Source organism: Rhinolophus sinicus, chromosome 13 (genome assembly GCF_057876585.1).
Source record: "Rhinolophus sinicus isolate RSI-liver-muscle chromosome 13, RSI-T2T, whole genome shotgun sequence".
In the NCBI taxonomy this organism is placed as follows: Eukaryota; Metazoa; Chordata; class Mammalia; order Chiroptera; family Rhinolophidae; genus Rhinolophus; species Rhinolophus sinicus.
Window position 1 is genome coordinate 40302400 of NC_142513.1, and position 17661 is coordinate 40320060.

At 45.0% G+C, this 17661-nt stretch overlaps 1 protein-coding gene across 8 annotated transcripts in view; it reads left to right on the forward strand.

Moving 5' to 3' along the window:
- Nucleotides 1–594: 594 nt before the first annotated feature.
- The window catches only part of RIN2 (Ras and Rab interactor 2), a 245328-nt gene continuing 228261 nt past the window's right edge, over nucleotides 595–17661 (forward strand). For 6 of the 8 annotated variants that reach the window (XM_088789282.1, XM_074318239.2, XM_074318237.2 and 3 more), the window contains exon 1: nucleotides 677–815. Coding sequence is in view for 2 of the 8 variants with exons in the window: in XM_074318234.2 (XP_074174335.1) it covers nucleotides 610–815 (206 nt within the window). In the remaining 6 variants the exon portion in view is untranslated. Of the gene's footprint in view, nucleotides 816–17661 lie in introns of all 8 variants that reach the window. The other 2 variants (XM_074318234.2, XM_074318240.2) reach the window with 1 other exon arrangement.

Consider the following 17661-nt stretch of genomic DNA (forward strand, 5'->3'; position numbering starts at 1 on the left):
TCTCCCAGCGCTGAGCCAAACCACATCCCGCCTCCCCGCTACTCTCGCCCCCACCGGGCGCGGGAGGGGCTGGGCGGCCCCCTTCTCAGAGAGGACGAAGCAAAACACCCCGCAGCTGGGGCGCGGCGGCCGCCAGGGCTTCTAATGCAGGTCCGAGGCGGGACAAGGGCCCAGCCAGCGCGGACCACCGACTACGGCTTTCCTGCCCGCGCACCGAGCCCGGGGTCTGCGTTTGGGCGGCGGGCTTGTCCCAGGAACCCGGTGCGCGCGCGTTTGTGCTGCCCTGCAATGAGTGGCAAGAAAGGAGGCCGGGACGAATCTCCGAGAACAAAACTCCGGTCCTCCCCGGGGAATGCAGAAGGGCCGAGTGGCGGCGCCAAAGCGGGTTGGGAGCCGGTGCGACCAAGTTTGCTGCGGGTTAGATAAACTTTCCGGTCCCGGCTCTCCCGCGTCGTAGCCTGGGATCCAGGTCCCGGGTGAGCGAAGAGGCAGCACATCCCAAGGAGCGAAGGGTGGGCGGTACCAGGGAGGGGGTGGTGGGACCCCGGGTCGCGCAGGCGCCTTCCTCGCCCCTTCAGATCACGGTCCTTGGAGTGCTGGGGGTTGGGGATGGCTAGCGCTGGAGTAGAGGGAGGGCCGGAGGCCCACACAAAGCCCTTCCCTCCCCTCCCCCCTCCTCCACTGCCCTCTTCTGTTCTCCTCCTCCTCCTCCTCCTCCTCCAGCTCCTCCCCGGAGGGGAAACCCAGCCCCACGCTAGTCAGCTAAGCCACCGGTCGCCCCCGCCTCGGGGACCCGCGGGGAGGGCCTGCACGAGGTAAGGGGCGGCGGCAGCGGAGACCCCACCCCCGTGCCCGCACCCGGGCGCGGGCGGGGGCTCTGCGGGGTTCAAGGTGCGGAGTGCTGTTCCTCACACTCTTCTCCGCTCCGGGGTAGACTTGGGGGAGAGGACTAGCGAGTGTCCTCAGGAGTCGTGGGGATCGATGGGGGAAGGGGCGCCAAGGAGTGGGAACGTCGTCACAGGGTCAGAGTGACATTCTGGCGCTGCGAGACGGCCGCTGGTCCAGTTCGGTCCACGGGGTATCCTCGGCTGACCTCTGCGAGGGTGGGGTGGAGGGTACCCCGGGGGGAGGGGGGGTGCTGCAGCGGTACCTCGAGGTGCGGGTGGGTGTGTGTCGCGTGCTCGAGGTAGAGACCCTTGTCGAGTTCTACCTGCGGAAATGTCTGCGAGGTGTCAAGTGCGCGTGGCCCTGAGCGGGGTGGTGGTGGGGTGGAGGTGGCGGGGGCGTCTCACAGCTCGGGTGCCCAGCTCAGACCTGGTTCATGAGCCCAGCGCGTGCACCAGCAAACCCTCGGGGCGGTGATTTCCTCCCCCCGGGAAGAAGCTCCAGCAGGAGGGTCGGTGAGGGGAGAGACTGGGCTGTCGGGGTGATTGATGGCAGCGCAGCAGGCAGAGGTGGAGCCCAGGGTTCCTGCTGGGAAGGCACGGGGCCACTTTCCCACTTTGAGGCCTCCACCCTTGGCCTCGACTTCCACCAGTGCAGCGTCCACCCAGCCGTCACAGGGCGCCCCTGGACACCCGGGGACAGCAGGATGTGCAGAATTCAGCTTTAAAGTCTGTAATATGTTGCCAAGAAATACAGGACAAGACTGGCCCCCTGGGCCGTCAGAGGCCCCTCGCTTCTTAGAGCTCTCAAATCCTTGGGGCTTTCCGAATTCAGCAGAGGAGGCCACACACTGACCCCGCACGCAATGGAACTACACTTTCTTCCAGGCCTGAGAGTTTTAGACACACGGGTTTCTTAGGAACATGCAGTCATCAACAAGGAAACCACAGAGCACTCTTCAACCAACAGGACTTTGTAAATATTGCAAGAAAAATAAACACTTGGAGGTTCTCAGAAATTAAGATAAATAATATTTCAATGCAATACTTTTAAAAAATCTAATTTAATGTAAAAAATCCATGATGAACAAAATACCAGCATTTTAAGTAAAGATGGATTGTTGTTATGATATGACCTTGCATCCTGTGCAATGGGGACAGTCATTTCCAAGCATCCTCAGTATGTCTGGTCGCCACTTGGGGGTTTATGAAGGTCGGTCGACAATGATGTAGGTGATGTTGGATCTGCCAACAGTTTCTGACTGTGGGCCAGGATCCTGTCTTGTGAAGCCGAAGAATGGACACACGAACCAGGGAGAGGCAAAAAGTTTTAAAAAGAGGATAGTTTATTAGAGGCAGAAGAGGTTGCAGCTCCGGAGCGGGAGGGGGTCCCAAATGGGGGTCGCCCCATGACTGAGGCAAAAGCTCTTACTTTTATACCTTCCCTTGCCTGCTTGGGGAAGAGGAGCTGTTTGAAGAAGGGAACTGGCGCCTTCTAATGAAATTCGTCTACCAGGTTTGTTCTCCTTGCCCGTCCTAAAGGAATTAGCAATGTAACTCACTCTTACCTATCAGATCAGCTCCATTTGTCAGGCCAAAAGGAATTTTATGATTAATCTCAGGGACTTGTTACATTATGTCCTGGAGCGAAAAACCTGAAGTTTTAGGATATGGCTGTCTTTTCTTTATTCCACCAGGAACCTCCCTGTCTACCTAGGCACATGCTAACTATCCTGTATATCAACAATGATATGCAACAGATTAGACAATGCCAGTTTTATATATGGTCATATTTTTGACTGTAGAACTTTTATTAACTTTTTACCCAGTTCAAATATGGGAGAATGTTTTGATAAATGTACATAGAAGAGCACATTTTTGTTTTTGCTTCAGGTTCTAATATGTCTCTAAAATACTGGAGAATTCTCAGTGGTCTGGCACCTCCATAGAGGATATTCAGAGCCAGGGGTTGGGAGGGGCCTGGACAATGAAGGGCCCTTGCATTTGGGACTGGTGAAGAAGGCTGGTGGTTGACAGTAGTTTTGGGGTTTCGGGACATGAGAGAAGATCCAACCTGCTACCAGGACCTCCATGTCTGGTGACATTCTCTTGCAGACAGATTATCTAAGCAGAGAAGGAGACCTAAAATAGCCCACACTTGCCCCCAGGCAGGGGTAGGTGGCAGGAGTTTGACTTCCTCTAGGGCAATGGTATGTTCTTATTTAGAGGTAACTTCCCAGCCGCCCTCTTATCCCCACCTAAGATCCCCCCTCCCCTTCTTCAAATTCAAGGGTCAGTACCCCACTCCAAACAGGAGTTCCACTCTCCAGAAGCAACCTCCTTACTGAGCTAAATCCTCTTCCTCTGTAAAAAAAGCATGCAACACTGGTAGGTCAATCGTAATTGGGTCCATTCTTCACATACTCCCCACATTATATCATTTTGGCATTATGTTCCACTCCCCTTGAACATCCAACCCTCCTAATAATCCTTCAAGATTCCTAATAGTTTCAGCTGGGAAGGTTTCTCTGACCTCTCTCCTCATTTCCCTGGTAAGGCACTGCCTTCAGCACCCCAGAATTCCTGTGTGTGTGTCACTTATGAGTAGTATGCAGAGGACCCCACTTGCCCACTGTCTGTGAACTTCCTAAAGTCAAAAGTCAGGTCATAACTCTTATTGATTAGCACTAAAGAAATGGTTCTTGAAAGAATGAACAAAAGTATTCCTTAGTAAATGCATTTTGAGGACTTACATAGTAAGAAGTATATCCTGGGCCGGCCTGGTGGCTCAGGTGGTTGTAGTGCCGTGCTCCTAACACGGAGGTGGTGGATTGGATTCCCATGTGGGCCAGTGACTGCGCCCTCTACAGCTAAGATTATGGGCTGCTGTGGGCTTCTGTGGGCTGCCATGAGTGGCTGGTGGCCAGCGTGAGTGGCCGGCGGCCAGCGTGAGTGGCCGGCGGCCAGCGTGAGCGGCTGGCAGCCAGGTGGTAGCTGCTGTGAGCAGCCGACTGATGACTGGCGACTGACTGCCTGGGGGAGGGGGGGTGCAAGGCTCATAATACCAGCATGGACCAGGGAGCTGTGTCCTACACAGCTAGACTGAGAAACAACGGCTTGGGGGGGAAGGAAAAAAGGGGGGGGAAGTATATCCTTAGCAGAGAATCATATTCTTGTGGCACTTCATAAAATACTTTTACAGATAATATCTCAGTTGTTTCTCACAACAATACTATTAATTGCATTTGGTAGGTGAGAAAACAGAGGCCTGGAGAGGTCAAAGCACGAAAGCTAGAACCATGGCTCCAGGTCCAGTAATCATTTTGTTGTTCAGAGGCACACCACATGCAGTGTATGTCTACAGGAGAATTTACCCAGTTGTGTTTTAGGATGCAACTTTGCTAAAGAATACTAAAGAGTTACAGAAGTAAAATATATTAGAGTAATGCTAATGTTAAGTTAGTTTTCCTCTGCAAGACTTTTCAGTGCCTTTATCATTATAATGTGCATTGGGACTTTTTAGAATGATGCTATAATATAAAATGTTTGCCAACTTCATTTGGCCACAGAACATGCTTATGAAGCATCTTCTAGATCCAGTGTTCCAAGGGAAATGTTTAGTTCACCCAACTAGTTTTTAGTTCACTTTCTGACATCTAGGCAGTTTCTAAGGAACACTGGCACTCAGGATAGTAAAACTATATTCTGAACATTAAAAAGGCACAGTAATCCTCCCTTGTAAATCTAGAGTAAATTTTTGGTTGGCCAGCTTCTGTGCGCCTGATTCAAATGAGGCAGTTCTGCGGGGTTTGATCAGATCTGAGGGACCCCAGAAGTCTGGTAAACAATGCAGACAGGCCCTACAGAGTGCTGTCTTCATGCTGCCCAGAAGCTGACAGATCTCACTGAACCTTCCCAGAGGATGCCTCAAATGCAGCTGTGTGTATGGAGTGGCAACTTAGGGGTTTTTATACTGACAGCACATTTTGGTTGATCACCTCCATTGAGTGGGAAAATACACCCTGAGTTTTCACTTGTCTCATTTCCTCTCTTTTGGGGAGCTGGCAGAGTGGATGGTGTGAATGTGTGGTCATGAAAAGGTAGCAACAGTCACTGGGTGACTCTGACATGGAACAAAGGGCTGCTGGGAGCAGCCCCCCAGTTCTTATACACCCATTGTTTGAAATTGGATGTTTTTAAAGGAGACTTTGCCTTCAACCTACTATTAGGTACTTTTAACAGATCTGTAACCCTGGCTATTCAGGCTTTCTTGAATTTAAGTGAAGAGATGAATGGGGAAGCTGGAGTTCCTATTTCAAGGATTCAAAGAGTTGTGGACTAACAGAGGAGCCTTGGGAAGTGATACCATGATCAGGGAGGTGTGGCTGGGTGAATTTACTGTCCACCTGCAGATATTTCTAGATCTCTAGAGCTGAGCAAATTTATCTCAAGATTTGTTTCGTAGATTTTTGCAAAGAATGAAAAGTAGCCCCTGAGATCTGTATTGAATAGGGTTGTGTCACAGGAGTGAAATAAAGGAATGTCTTGAGAAAAATGCACCTATCAGATGGGGTGTAGTGGGTATTCAGAAGTGTGTGTGTGTGTGTGTGTGTGTGTGTGTGTGTGTGGTGTACATACATGTGTTCCTGCATATGTGGCCAAGGAAAAGAGTGGGGAGGAAATATCAAGTGTGATTTTTAACTTGACTTTAAAAGTCTTGTATGTTACCCAGATAGAAATTTTCAATAAGCAGCTGGAGACACAAGGAGTCTTTGGGCTCTGTGGACACCGAAGCTGGGAAGTTAATGAACTTACCCAGGGAGAGGCCACAGGCAGAGCAGAAAGGGGTCAAACCTACAAGCCCACATCCAGGGGCAGGAAGGGGATTGTGAAACCAGGGCCCGGGAGGAAGAGCCTGCACTGATGAGCCAGACCATCCAGAACTTTCAGCCTGCTAGTTCTTGGCCAGCGTCTGTCATGATTGATCAGGGCCCAGGCTATCCCAGGTTGTGAAGTAATTTTAATATCATCCCTGAGAAGTGTGGAATGTCAGCTAAGAGCGTAAATGGAACCCCACAAGTTAATACAGCTACTAGCAAACCAGTCAACAGCATTATCACATGTTGAATGAATGCATGATTAAATTACAGAGTATTGTTGTAGTAGGAACTATTTTTAAACTTGCTAATGGTTTTGTGAAAGTCTAAATAGTCATTTTGTAGAAGACTCTGAGAAAATAAAGTGGGATTTTTTGGGGGACATGGGGTATGAGGCTACAGGCATTCCATCTTTATTCTGCTCAAGGAACTTTGGTTGCAAGGACTCCATCGGTAACTTGGAATACCCACAAAGGTTGTAGGAAAAGTTATCAAAGTATGCTGATTTGTGTTTTGAAACCATCTGTAAGATTGATTTAAATGATGTGGCTGAGCTTCATAGTGTCCAAGTGAGAAACAAATTCTAGAGGTGTTCTAATTACTGCTGTGAGCTTCTATCTCATTTTTATTTGATCATGACATGTGGTCACGTGATAGTAGATGATGAAGGTATTAACATGTAATCCCCCTCTCTCCTGAAATTCTGAAAACTTGAGTATTTTTAAAATCAGATTTGGTGGAAACACTTGTACTTTACAATTTTTAATGAATTAAGTCTATTTTAATTGAATAGGTTAACCTAGTAAATTTTGGTTTTCATGTATATGATTTTATATGTTTAGTCAGGTGTACAAAATACAAAAATCCAAATATTTAGCTAATTTAAATAGTTAGCTAGGTGAACTTCATTTGCTTAATAAAACACTTTTTTTTTTAATTGAAGAAATCACCACAGATTTTTTTCCCCCCAAATAGGTAATGCCCCATTGCATTTAACTCTGCTTTGATTACATGAATACTTTTAAAAATGAATTGAGGCAGATGTCTCTCCTGTATGGTAAGCTCAGGGCCTCTTCACAGGTAGGATTGCACATGAACCTTTGAGTCCCCAGAAATGAGCCAAGTTCCCTGCCCCCCAAAACCAGAAGCCATATCGCCTAAGACCAGTCTAGGGTTTGTCTGACTTCAACATGTGAAATGGCATCTAAATAACACTCCTAATTTCACTATCCAGACTTTGCTTGCCCAAGTGCTGAGTGTTCATGACTTTTTGTCATGCAAAAACTTTCATGTTTTGTGTAGTCAAATGTTTGTAGCTTTCCTTTGGATTTTTTAAATGTCTCCTGTGCTCAGAAAGCCTTTTTTGCATCCTCAAACCACCAGCCGTTTATAATTTCTCCTAATTATTATAGTTTCAGTTTTACAGATTACTGTTTAAATTCTTTTGGAGTCATTTGAAAGGTGGTTTTTGAAGTAAGAATGCTATTTAATTCTTTTTTCCCCCACTAGCTTACCCCCAGACCCAGCATCATTTGGTGAATAAACCCACCTCTTCCCAGCTCTGTCCTACATGCAGGATTTGACAGGGCAGGTCCTACTCCACTTTCCGTCCCTTTATCTTCCCAGCACCCCCCGCCCCCCTCAAATTTTCTTAGCAATGTTCTCCATTAATTCTTCCAGTGAAATTTTATTCCATGGGGTTTGTTTGGAATTATATTAAGCCTAGACATTGATTTGGGAAGATCTGCTGATTTTTGATCCTCTTTTTCTAGTAAACCACAAATGGAATGAAAGCCTACAAGTGTTGGTTGTGCATATTCAGACCACACTTATTCACCTGTCAGCAGGTCCCTGGGGAAAGCAGGAACTAACTTGGCTGGTTCTAAAGAGAAGGGGTGGCTTCTGATTTCAGTGCTGCTGGGAGGGTGTGGGATCCTGGCTGACTCACAGGGACTCCAAGGTTCCTTTGTGATCTGTCAGGTGCCCATGTGCAATTCCTAGCTGGAAGGGCCCTCCAGCCTAGCAGGGGATACTTACAGATACTGGCGAGGACCCGGACAGTGTGGTTACTACTTGACTCAGGAGACATACGTACTTGTGCAGAGTTTGAACTTGAAAACCCCTGATTAAAGTTTTTTATTAGTTTCCTTTGCAATTGTTTTACCCCTTGGCAATTTTGGGATCTGAAGGAGAACAAAGACAGAGGCTTGTGTCTTTTTTAAAAACGTATTTACCCCTCATCTCTTTGTTATATAAGCACAGAGATTGGGCGGCAGGGGAACGGGTGCCGCACAGGCTGCTCTGGCTCTTAGCTATACTCTTGTGTGAAGGAAGGAGCCTCCAGCCCCTAAGCTTTCATGGCTCCTGAGCAAAGCAGCAGAGGAAGGGATGGCGGGATGGCGGGGGGTGCGGGGAATGAATGAGTAGGGACCAGTGAGCAGGCAGGAAGGCTCCCCTCTGGGTTCATGAAGGTGCTCCATTTAGGATGGTTTTTCCTTCAAAGCTTCTTATCACCTTGCAGGGTGAGGTCTGATGTATGAAGTGGCAGTGAGACACAGCAGTTCTGTGTCCCTCCCCCATGGTGGAAGCCCTCTCCTGGCCATCTGTCCATGTCCCCTCACCCCCCATTCTATCTGTATTCTGGGATTCCTGTCTTAACACATATTTAATTCGTACTGGGTATTACAAACAATTTTCCTCTGGGCACATCTCATATCCCAATTGTGCCTAATATTTTAATTTAATGTCTCTCCCTAAACAGTGTACTGGGTGGCCTTAGGCTATGCATATGATCTAAACAATATAACTAACCTCCTACATTGGACTGTTGGCTTGTGCGATCCCCCTCTCTTAAACTCTGTCTTCACAGGACTCTGCTACCTACTGGAGGGGGAGTCATTTCAAAGAGGGGGTGCTAGGAGAGGGCATAGTGACCTCCTCCTGTTTAAGGGTGACGTGGTCGCATATAGAAGGGATACTTTATCCTGACCTGGTGTTAGAAAAGTATTCTGGCAGAATCTGTTTGGGGGTGGGCATTAGTTGGTGATAGCTAGCAACAAATGGATTTCAGGTAGGAGTATCAAGTGCAAAGAATGAGAATCAGGAGGAGCGTGGTGCATTTGAGGAAAGAACGTGTTGTTTATTATCGCTTTGTCACCCGGAACAATGATTTTCCTCAATTCTTGTCTTCTTGAAAGAAAGCATTCAGTCAAGAGACAGAGGTAACCAAGCAGCAGACAGCAATGTTTATTCACAAAACAAGTAGCATGGAGGGGCTGACCCGAGGGTGGGTAGCAGTCCGACATCTCTGGGACCCTGTCCTTATATCTTGTATGTTGAGTTATCCTCCTCTTCCTTCCCTTTTCCTGTTTTTCTCCTCGTTCTGCACATCTCCATCCTAGTGTGTTTGCATGAGCCCAGTCTTTGTTCTGGTTATTCGCTTCAGTAGGTTTGTAATTGGATGCTGATGATGCCACTGGATTACCTGTGGGGGCCTCCTAGTTCCTCTTCCTTCTGCTCATGTCCACTTTCCTACCTACTTTATCAGCTTCACTCAAAACATGTGGTTCCCTGCTTGGGTTCTACGAAGTGTGGAGAGAGAAGAAGATGTGGTCTAGACCCTTTGAGATCTTTCAGCCCAAGGAGGGAGGCAAGAGTTGTACATCTGGCACCTGAAGATAAAGCTGAACAATAATGAATGTCAACTACAGTTGTGTGTGTGTGTGTGTGTGTGTGTGTGTGTGTGTGTATATATATTTATCTTGTAAATATATATATTTACAAGAAGCGGAGTACAGCATTAGGAATAGAGACAGTGGAAATGTAATGGCTCTGTGCGATGTCAGAGGGGTAGCGGATGGGGGGAAGGGGATTGTCACTGTGTGAGGGATATAAATGGTAAATGTCTAACTATTACATTGTTTTGTGCACCTGAAACTAATACAGAAATGTTAAAAAAAAAAAAAAAAAAAAAAAAAAAAGACTTGTACATCTGGGACAAATGGAGAACAATTTAGGACAGTATCATATGCTAAAGGATCAGGGTGGAGAGATGGGGAAGATCTGGGAGGGAAACCCATCATCCGCTGCTCTGGGTAGCAGTCTTGTCACAGGAATGCTCAGGCCCTGCAGGAGATTGTGCCAGACTTTTGATTTAAGTAGAATCTTAGCCTCCTATGTTTATAAAAACAGGAGATAAGGGAGGTCTTCACAGGAAAGTTCTGGAGATAGTGTAGGACCCACAAGAGTGGGCAGATCAGAGGCCAGTTTACTGGAGTACTTATACCTCTGAGTTAAGCTTTCTTTGGCTGAGGGCTGCCCCAGCACTTCCAGCTCTCTCTGCATACAGGCTAAGCAGTTCCTATAAGCTTGAAGGCCGTCCTCCCACAGAGAGACGTGGGTGCTGGTGTGGGAGTGAAAATGTGTGTGAAAATGGTAAAGGGGTGTGAGAAGTTACCACATATCTGCAGGTCTGGGACACTGCTTCTCAATGTCACAGAAGTCAGCAGATCACACAGTTAGAAAGAATTCATCCTCCTTCATTTCTGTGACCTCCTCATATGATGGTGTGAGGAGCAGGAGTTTCTTACTGACCCTCTGCCGTGAGCGATAACATGCATGGCTTATTGGATCCATTAGTGGTCACACTGGCCCACCAGGAACCATCTTTGATGCTACCTGGGCATGTTTATTTCCCACAATTCTGCTGCAGATTTTTATGCCCTCAGACCTTATTGGAAATATTCACTGTAATCACTGGATGTCTGTAAATATGTAAATATCCTTCTTAGAAATAGTTAGCTCTTTGTTTATTATTGTTGGCTCCCAGTTCTTGAAGAGTAACTGAGGAGGTGTGAAGTGGAAAACAATGAAAACCCTGGGTCTAGGAGACTGGCGAACATTAAGATCTGAAGGAGAATTTCTTAATCATTTTAGGAAATGGCAATATACGTCCTCACTGTCCAAGCCAGTCATTTGTCAAGTCCTTACTCCTAAATATACGTAAGCCTCTGAGTGTGTGTGCACCTCCCACCTCCATCCTTTCTGTGCCACAGCTGTCATCATCCTCCCCTCCCTGTTTCTGGTAGGCTGTACAGACCCTGCCGGTGGAAACATAACATGGTAGGAATATGTGATTGTTTCGAACTAGCCAATCACAGGAGGCTTCAAATGAAGCTCATTGTTACCAGGGGCTTGCAATTTCACATAAAGATCCCATCCGTGATATATTACCAGTAAGAATTCTGTGCATCTGCTGTTCAGAGCATGCTGTAGCTGGAATAATGGTTGACACAGAGAAGCCAGAATAAAATGGCAGGATCACGTTATTTTAAACGTGGTTCAAGATCTCAAGAGCAATGTCATGATAAGGTATACATTGAAGTACTGATATACTGTGGAAATCAATCTCTTTTTAAGTTTTTTCTGAGATATTTTTCATCTAGTTTAAGAATCAAGAAACCATTAAAATAATAACTACAAGAGAAAAATATTATCAACAATAATATTTTATAAATAATAAAAGAAAAGGAACAGCACAAAAGGAAAGGAAATAGTTACTATTTCCCCATAAGTCTATTTAAACTTCTTGGTCTTAGTTGATCTTTAATGTTCTGAGGGATTCTCTGTACATCCCATGAAGATGATATAGTGAAAGTACAGATGGCTTGAGGGAAAGCTGTACTCAATTCTTCCACAGACAGAAAAAGAACCTGACCTAAGAACCAAGATTTCATAGTTCTCAAGGATTATGATTCTTTGATAAAATAAATATCATTCTAGAAACAAAGATAAAAATCAATAAACATAGCAAAATAGTTGTTGAATGTTGACTGAATGAAAGGCACTGTATAACTGTATGATTAAGTATTTTTTAATTTAATAAAACTGCTTTTGTGGAAAACACTTTTTGGTTAGTGCTGGGAAAATTGACCAACATATGACACCTATTGACTTCAAACATTTTTATGAAAATTACCATGAAAAGCCAGGCACAGAAGCAAAGAGAAAAACCCTCTGACTGATAAAGCACTTTTCCAATAAACCATTTCACAGAAAATTTCTGTGCATGAACTTTGGTGAGTGAACACAGTTTGCCTTGCCCTCACCTCAGTCTTGAGGAGGAATTGTGAAATTTTGTTTTTCTTGTAGAGTTGCTTTGGCTTAGCCACCTCCATGCTCTATAATCCATTGACCCTGCCACCTGGTCACTGTCCCTCTTTCAAGTCACATCCTCACCTGTCTCTTTCTCATTTCCGATTCCATGGTCTGGGATTATAACCCTTCCTTTGCATAAACCTTAATTCTCTTGCCAGTGTCTTTCAGGGATCTCCCCTGACTAAACCCAACCCTGGCTAAAGCACATGTCCCTGGTCTGTACTTGCACCAGGCAGATGGACATGGCTGGAAAACCATGGGCACTTTAAGGGTCCATGGCCATCTCAAAGGGTCCTCCTCTGTTTTATTAGTCCATCCACTCTCCTCTTCAGGTCAGTCTTTGACAGCCATTTATTATTATTACATTCATACATTTAGGAGTGAAATAAAGTTTTAGGAACTAATGCCTATTACTCTGATATTTCCTTTTCTCTTACCTCTGATCCTACCTTATTTCATTTACTTAAAATGTGCTGATGGCAACCTTTGAAACTGATTTCACAACCTACTAAAGGGTTTTGAAAAAAAAGTTGCCCTGGGTTATTATTTCACTCTGATTCCTCCCTTCTCAAACCTCCCACATACTCCCGCCCTCCTCACTCTCAGTTGATGACCTTATTTCTTATTTCATTGGGAAACTAGAATTAATCAGAACTTTCATCACTCCTGCCTTAAAAACACCAGCAGACCTGCGCCTATACCCACATGCTCTGCCTCCCCTCCTGCCGCAGTGGATAAAACACTTGTGCTCTTCTGTGGGGTCAACCCATCTGCTGTGCAGTGAGTCCTGACTTCTCTCACGTACTTAAGGACACTATTCCAGCAGTTTCTCCTCTGGGTCCTGGATCACCAGTTTTCCCTCCCTCTACAGGGTCATTTCCATCGAGGTATAATTATACTGTCGTGTCACCCATCTTTAGAGAAACTTCCCTGACCCCATACCTACCTCCAGCTCCTATCTCTTCTCAACTTTGCTTTACAACAGAGCTCTTCACAGGGGTGTCTGTGCTCCCTGTCTCCAGTTCCCCACCTTCCATTCTTTCCACTCCCATCAAGATGTTATATCCTGAATTGATCTTGTCAAGGTCATCATGACCTCCCTGTTGCCAAATCCAGTGGTCAGTTTTTGGTCCCCATGTCCTTCAAGCAGCATCTGGCACAGGTCCCTGCCCTTCCTTCTTACAAATATTTGGCTTTCAAGACCACACTTTCTCTTGCTCCTCCTACTTTATTGGGGACTCCTCCTCAGCTTCCTTTGCTAGCTTCCCCTCATTTCCTTGATCCTGACACATCGGAGTGCCTTGGGGCTTAATCCTTCAGTCTCTTCTCTTCCCCACTAATACTTGTGTTACGTGATCTCATCCTGTCTCCCTGCTTTAAATACCACCTGTATGCAGATGGTCTGCCAATCGGGCTCCTCCCCTAAACTGCAGCACTGTTGGAGATAAATCCAGTGGCCTTTTTGGTATCTCTATTTGGTGGTCTTGTAGGAATTCGAAAAATGAATGTGTCCAAAACAAATTCCTTGTCCTTCCCGCACAGCCTTGGCCCTCTCCTCCTCTCATCATTTCCCCCATCTCAGCAAATGGTGCTCCATTCTTCCATGTTTTCAGGCTCCACACTTGGATTCAAGCCTGAATTAGAGGTATTGGCAGGGCCATGGTCCTTCTGAAGGCACTAAGGAAGGGACTGTTCAATGCCTCTCTCCTAGACTCTGGCAGCACCACGTGTTCCTGGGCTTATAGACACATCCTGCATTCTGACATGGTGTTCTTCCTGTATGTCTTCACATCATGTTCCCTCCATGCATGTCTGTGTCCAAATTTCCCCCTTTTATAAGGACACTTGTCATATTGGATTAGGGATCGTCTAATGACTTTATCTGAACTTGACTAAATCTACATAGACCCTATTTCCAAATAAGGGCACATTCTTTATGGTACTTGGGATTAAGACTCCAGCATATCTTTTTGGGGGGACATAATTCAACCCATAACAGGGTGTAAACATGAGAGACTGATTCAAATGTCCAGGAAGTGTGACCAGTGTGCACACAGTCATAAAACAGGCAGACATTCTCAGTAGGAAATCGTTATTTCGTGGTCAGAGCTCCTGATAGGAATCTCCTCCTCTCTCCTGCCTTGTTCTGCTAGGGCAAGGGGTCCTTAGCATTCTCAGGAGTAGGGGAAAGCAAGAATGGGAGCTGAAGGCTTAAAGAAACAGACAAGTGAAGGGGGTGGCTTTGACCATTGGTTTGGCGATGTGGTGTCCACTAAACCACCAGGACTGGTTTCACTGAGCTTGCCAGGGTCCCTGAGAGGTCAGCGCTTAATGAACCATGGCTTCTCCTTCCTGCTGGCTTAGGCTGTGCTAGAGACCAAATGACTATATTTGAGAGATAAGTAAGAACTTCAAAATTCCAAGTAATACAGTTTTGATGGCAGTTGCTGTTAAAAATAACATCATGGAGTATTAAAATAATAAAATATATTCTATAATATCATAGAACTATCATAATATATGATATACATATAATACAAATTAAAGGAATAAATTTAGCTTTATATAAAACTCAGGGTCATGCCCTTCCTTTCCCCGTGACCAGCACTAGTCTGCATGACCTCCTTGGGCATTCATTCCATCTAACCTTTGGATTCTGTCCCGTGGAATGGCTGCTCTCAAGCACAGGCAGAATTTGGAGGTCTTTGCAGGCTTTCCTCTTTTTTCTTCACAGAAAATTGGTAAAGGCAGAGCTCACCACACTCCTGTACTCAGATTACATAATGCATCTAAAACTGACTCTAGTATCAGTTCTCCCAGCTGCCCCCAGCAGCCACGCACAGTTCACTGAAGCAGGAAAGAGACCCTTGGGATTGTTTAAGAGGATGGGATGGAATAACACAAAGCACTCATCGGAAGCAACTGTGATTCATGTTTCCGAAGAAAGTCAGATAGGAATGTAGACTGGGCACATTGTATTTTCCTTGGAGCAGCATATGATAAAAGAGATATTTTTGCAACTAGAGAAGGGGTGGGGGAGATCAAGAGCCAGAGTTTGCAAAAGATGGGAGAGGAATATTTAGTCAGGAAAAGCTATGATTACCCCTTTTCTTCTGCCACAGTGGCACGTGAAGGAATTGAAAATGCCTATGGAAAATTATTCCTGTTCTAGAAAAAGAGCAAAAGGAAGTGAAACCCTTGCATTCATTCAAAGCTCTATTGAGTACCTACTATGTGTCAGGCACTGAACGGATGGGGTATCCACTTTTGTATTTTCTAGAGTCTTCATGGCCATCGTCCTTATCCAAGCCATCGTCATGTCTTATGAGGAGGATGGTATAGTAGGATTTTATCTTTAAAAGATCACCTGTCTGCTGGTTATAGAAAGAATTTCAATGGAGCAGGAGTAACCTTAAGGAGATCGGATGGGAGAAGACTGTGATCTTTCAGAAAGTGGCTCTGGACTCTAGGGAAAGTTAGAGGCAAAATTTAGAGAATGACTCAGCAGAACTCAGTGAGGGTTTGATGTGAGGCATCAGACAAGTTTGAAGAGAGAGGCATACAGGATGGCCTTGAGCTTCTCACATGACCACTTGGGTTAATGGAGGTGACACTAAAGGAGATGGTAAATCTGAGAGGAAACGAAGCAGTGACAATAAAGAGTTCCATTTTGTATATGTTAAGTTTGAAGTGCCTGTGAGAACCCAGAGGAGGTGTCAAGGAGGCTGGCAAATACATAGTTAGCCATTTTTAGTATGTATAGAGCCAGGGGAGGATAAAATTACCCTAAGGAAAAGGTATGCAGATGTCCTAGTGTTAACTCGTGGAGCAGGATGGTAATAAGTGCAAAGCTTTTTTTTTTTTTTCTTTTTTCCTTTTTTATGATTGTTTTGGCTACTCTGGGTCCGGGGAGATTCCATATGAATTTTAGGATTGATTTTTCTTATTTCTGGAAAAAAAAATTGTCCTTGGTATTTTGAAAGGGATTGCATTAAATCTGTAGATCACTTTGGGTAGTGTTGACATTTTAACAATATTAAATCTTGCAATCAATGAATGCTGGATGCTTTTCCAGTTATTTGTGTCTTTAATTTCTTTCAGCAATGTTTTGTAGTTTTCATTGTACAAGTTTTTTGACTCCTTGGTTAAGTTTATTCTTGAGTATTTTCTTTCTTTCTATCTTTTTTTTTTTTATGTGATTGTAAATGGGATTGTTTTCTTAATTTCCTTTTCATATTATTCCTTGTAAGTGTATAGAAATGCAACTGATTATTGTGTGTTGATTTTGTATCCTGCAACTTTGCTGAATTCTTTTATTAGTCTAAGTTTGTTGGTAGAATCTTTAGGGTTACCTAACATATAAGGTCATGTCATCAGTGAACAGAGGTAATTTTACTTCTTTCCAACTTCAGTACCTTTTATTTCTTTTCCTTGGCTAATTGCTCTGGCTAGGACTTCCAGTAGTACCGTGTTTCCCCCAAAATAAGACCGGGTCTTACATTAATTTTTGCTCCGAAAGACGCATTAAGGCTTATGTTCAGGGGATGGCATCCTGAAAAATCATGCTAGGGCTTGTTTTCCAGTTAGGTCTTGTTTTCGGGGAAACACGGTACAATGTTGAATACAAGTGGTGAAAGTGGGCATCCTTGTCTTTTTCCTGGTCTTAAATGACAGGAGGGAACGTTTTTTATCCTCTTTTTCCCATCATTAATGGCACAGCATTTGGGATTTTTTGTTTGTTCATCTGTTTTTTAAATGCAGAGGCTGTGTCCTTTCTGGAAATGGGGCTGGGGGGTGGGGGGCGGTTTGACGGCAGAAAGAGAAGGAAGCTGATGAGCCTGGGGCTGCACTAGGGGAACTGCGTGGATATGGGGAATAAGCGTGTGATGGAAATGTGTCCCCAGGAGTGGGCTTACACTAACCACTGGTGGCCTGATCCACATGACTCCTTCCCCTCTAAGCCAGGAGGACCCCTTCCCCACTCAACCCTGTCCCTTCTGCTTATATGGTCCCCTGCTCACCTGTCCTGGGGTCTTTGTCCCAGGGGCTGAAGGAGGGAGCAGGTATCCCACACAGTGGAGATCCAGGGTCAGCAGCCTCAGTCTCACTTACCAAGGAAAAAGGTGTTTTAGAACCTTAGTCTGCATTCTTCACACATTTTCCCCTCAACACAAGGAATTTAAAATCCCACACCCCAGTTACCATAAAACTGCATCACAGGGATTAAACAGGCTTTTATAAATTGTTGATGAGATCTGACCCCCACATAGCCTCGAGATTCCAGGAAATGACCATTTAAAACTAAACTCTCAACTAAACTGGGGCCTTCTTTACTCACAGTAGAAACATTTGCCAGTATTTCCCCCTAACTTTATATAAGTTTCCAGCTGAGAAGTTACCTTTTTTAATAAGGGGGATTTCCTATTCACATGAAACTTTTTATTTCTCTGGTGTAATTTTCATTCCACATGAATTCAAAAATACAGTGAAAAAACAAACAAAATGCAGTGCTCAGGTGGAGTGAAGCCTTGCTTTGTGGCATCCCTGGGTTTTTAATTTGCTTCTTTTAAAGTTAAATTTCACTCCTTTAGAAACGGACAATGTAGTTAAATGTTGGGAGACAGGACCTATGATTACAATCAACACGAACTACAGTGCATCTCATGGGGTATGATTTTCATCCAAATCTAATGAAATTCCTAGAAAGGCAAATAATGCTACAGAAGCTATATATTTTCAATGGA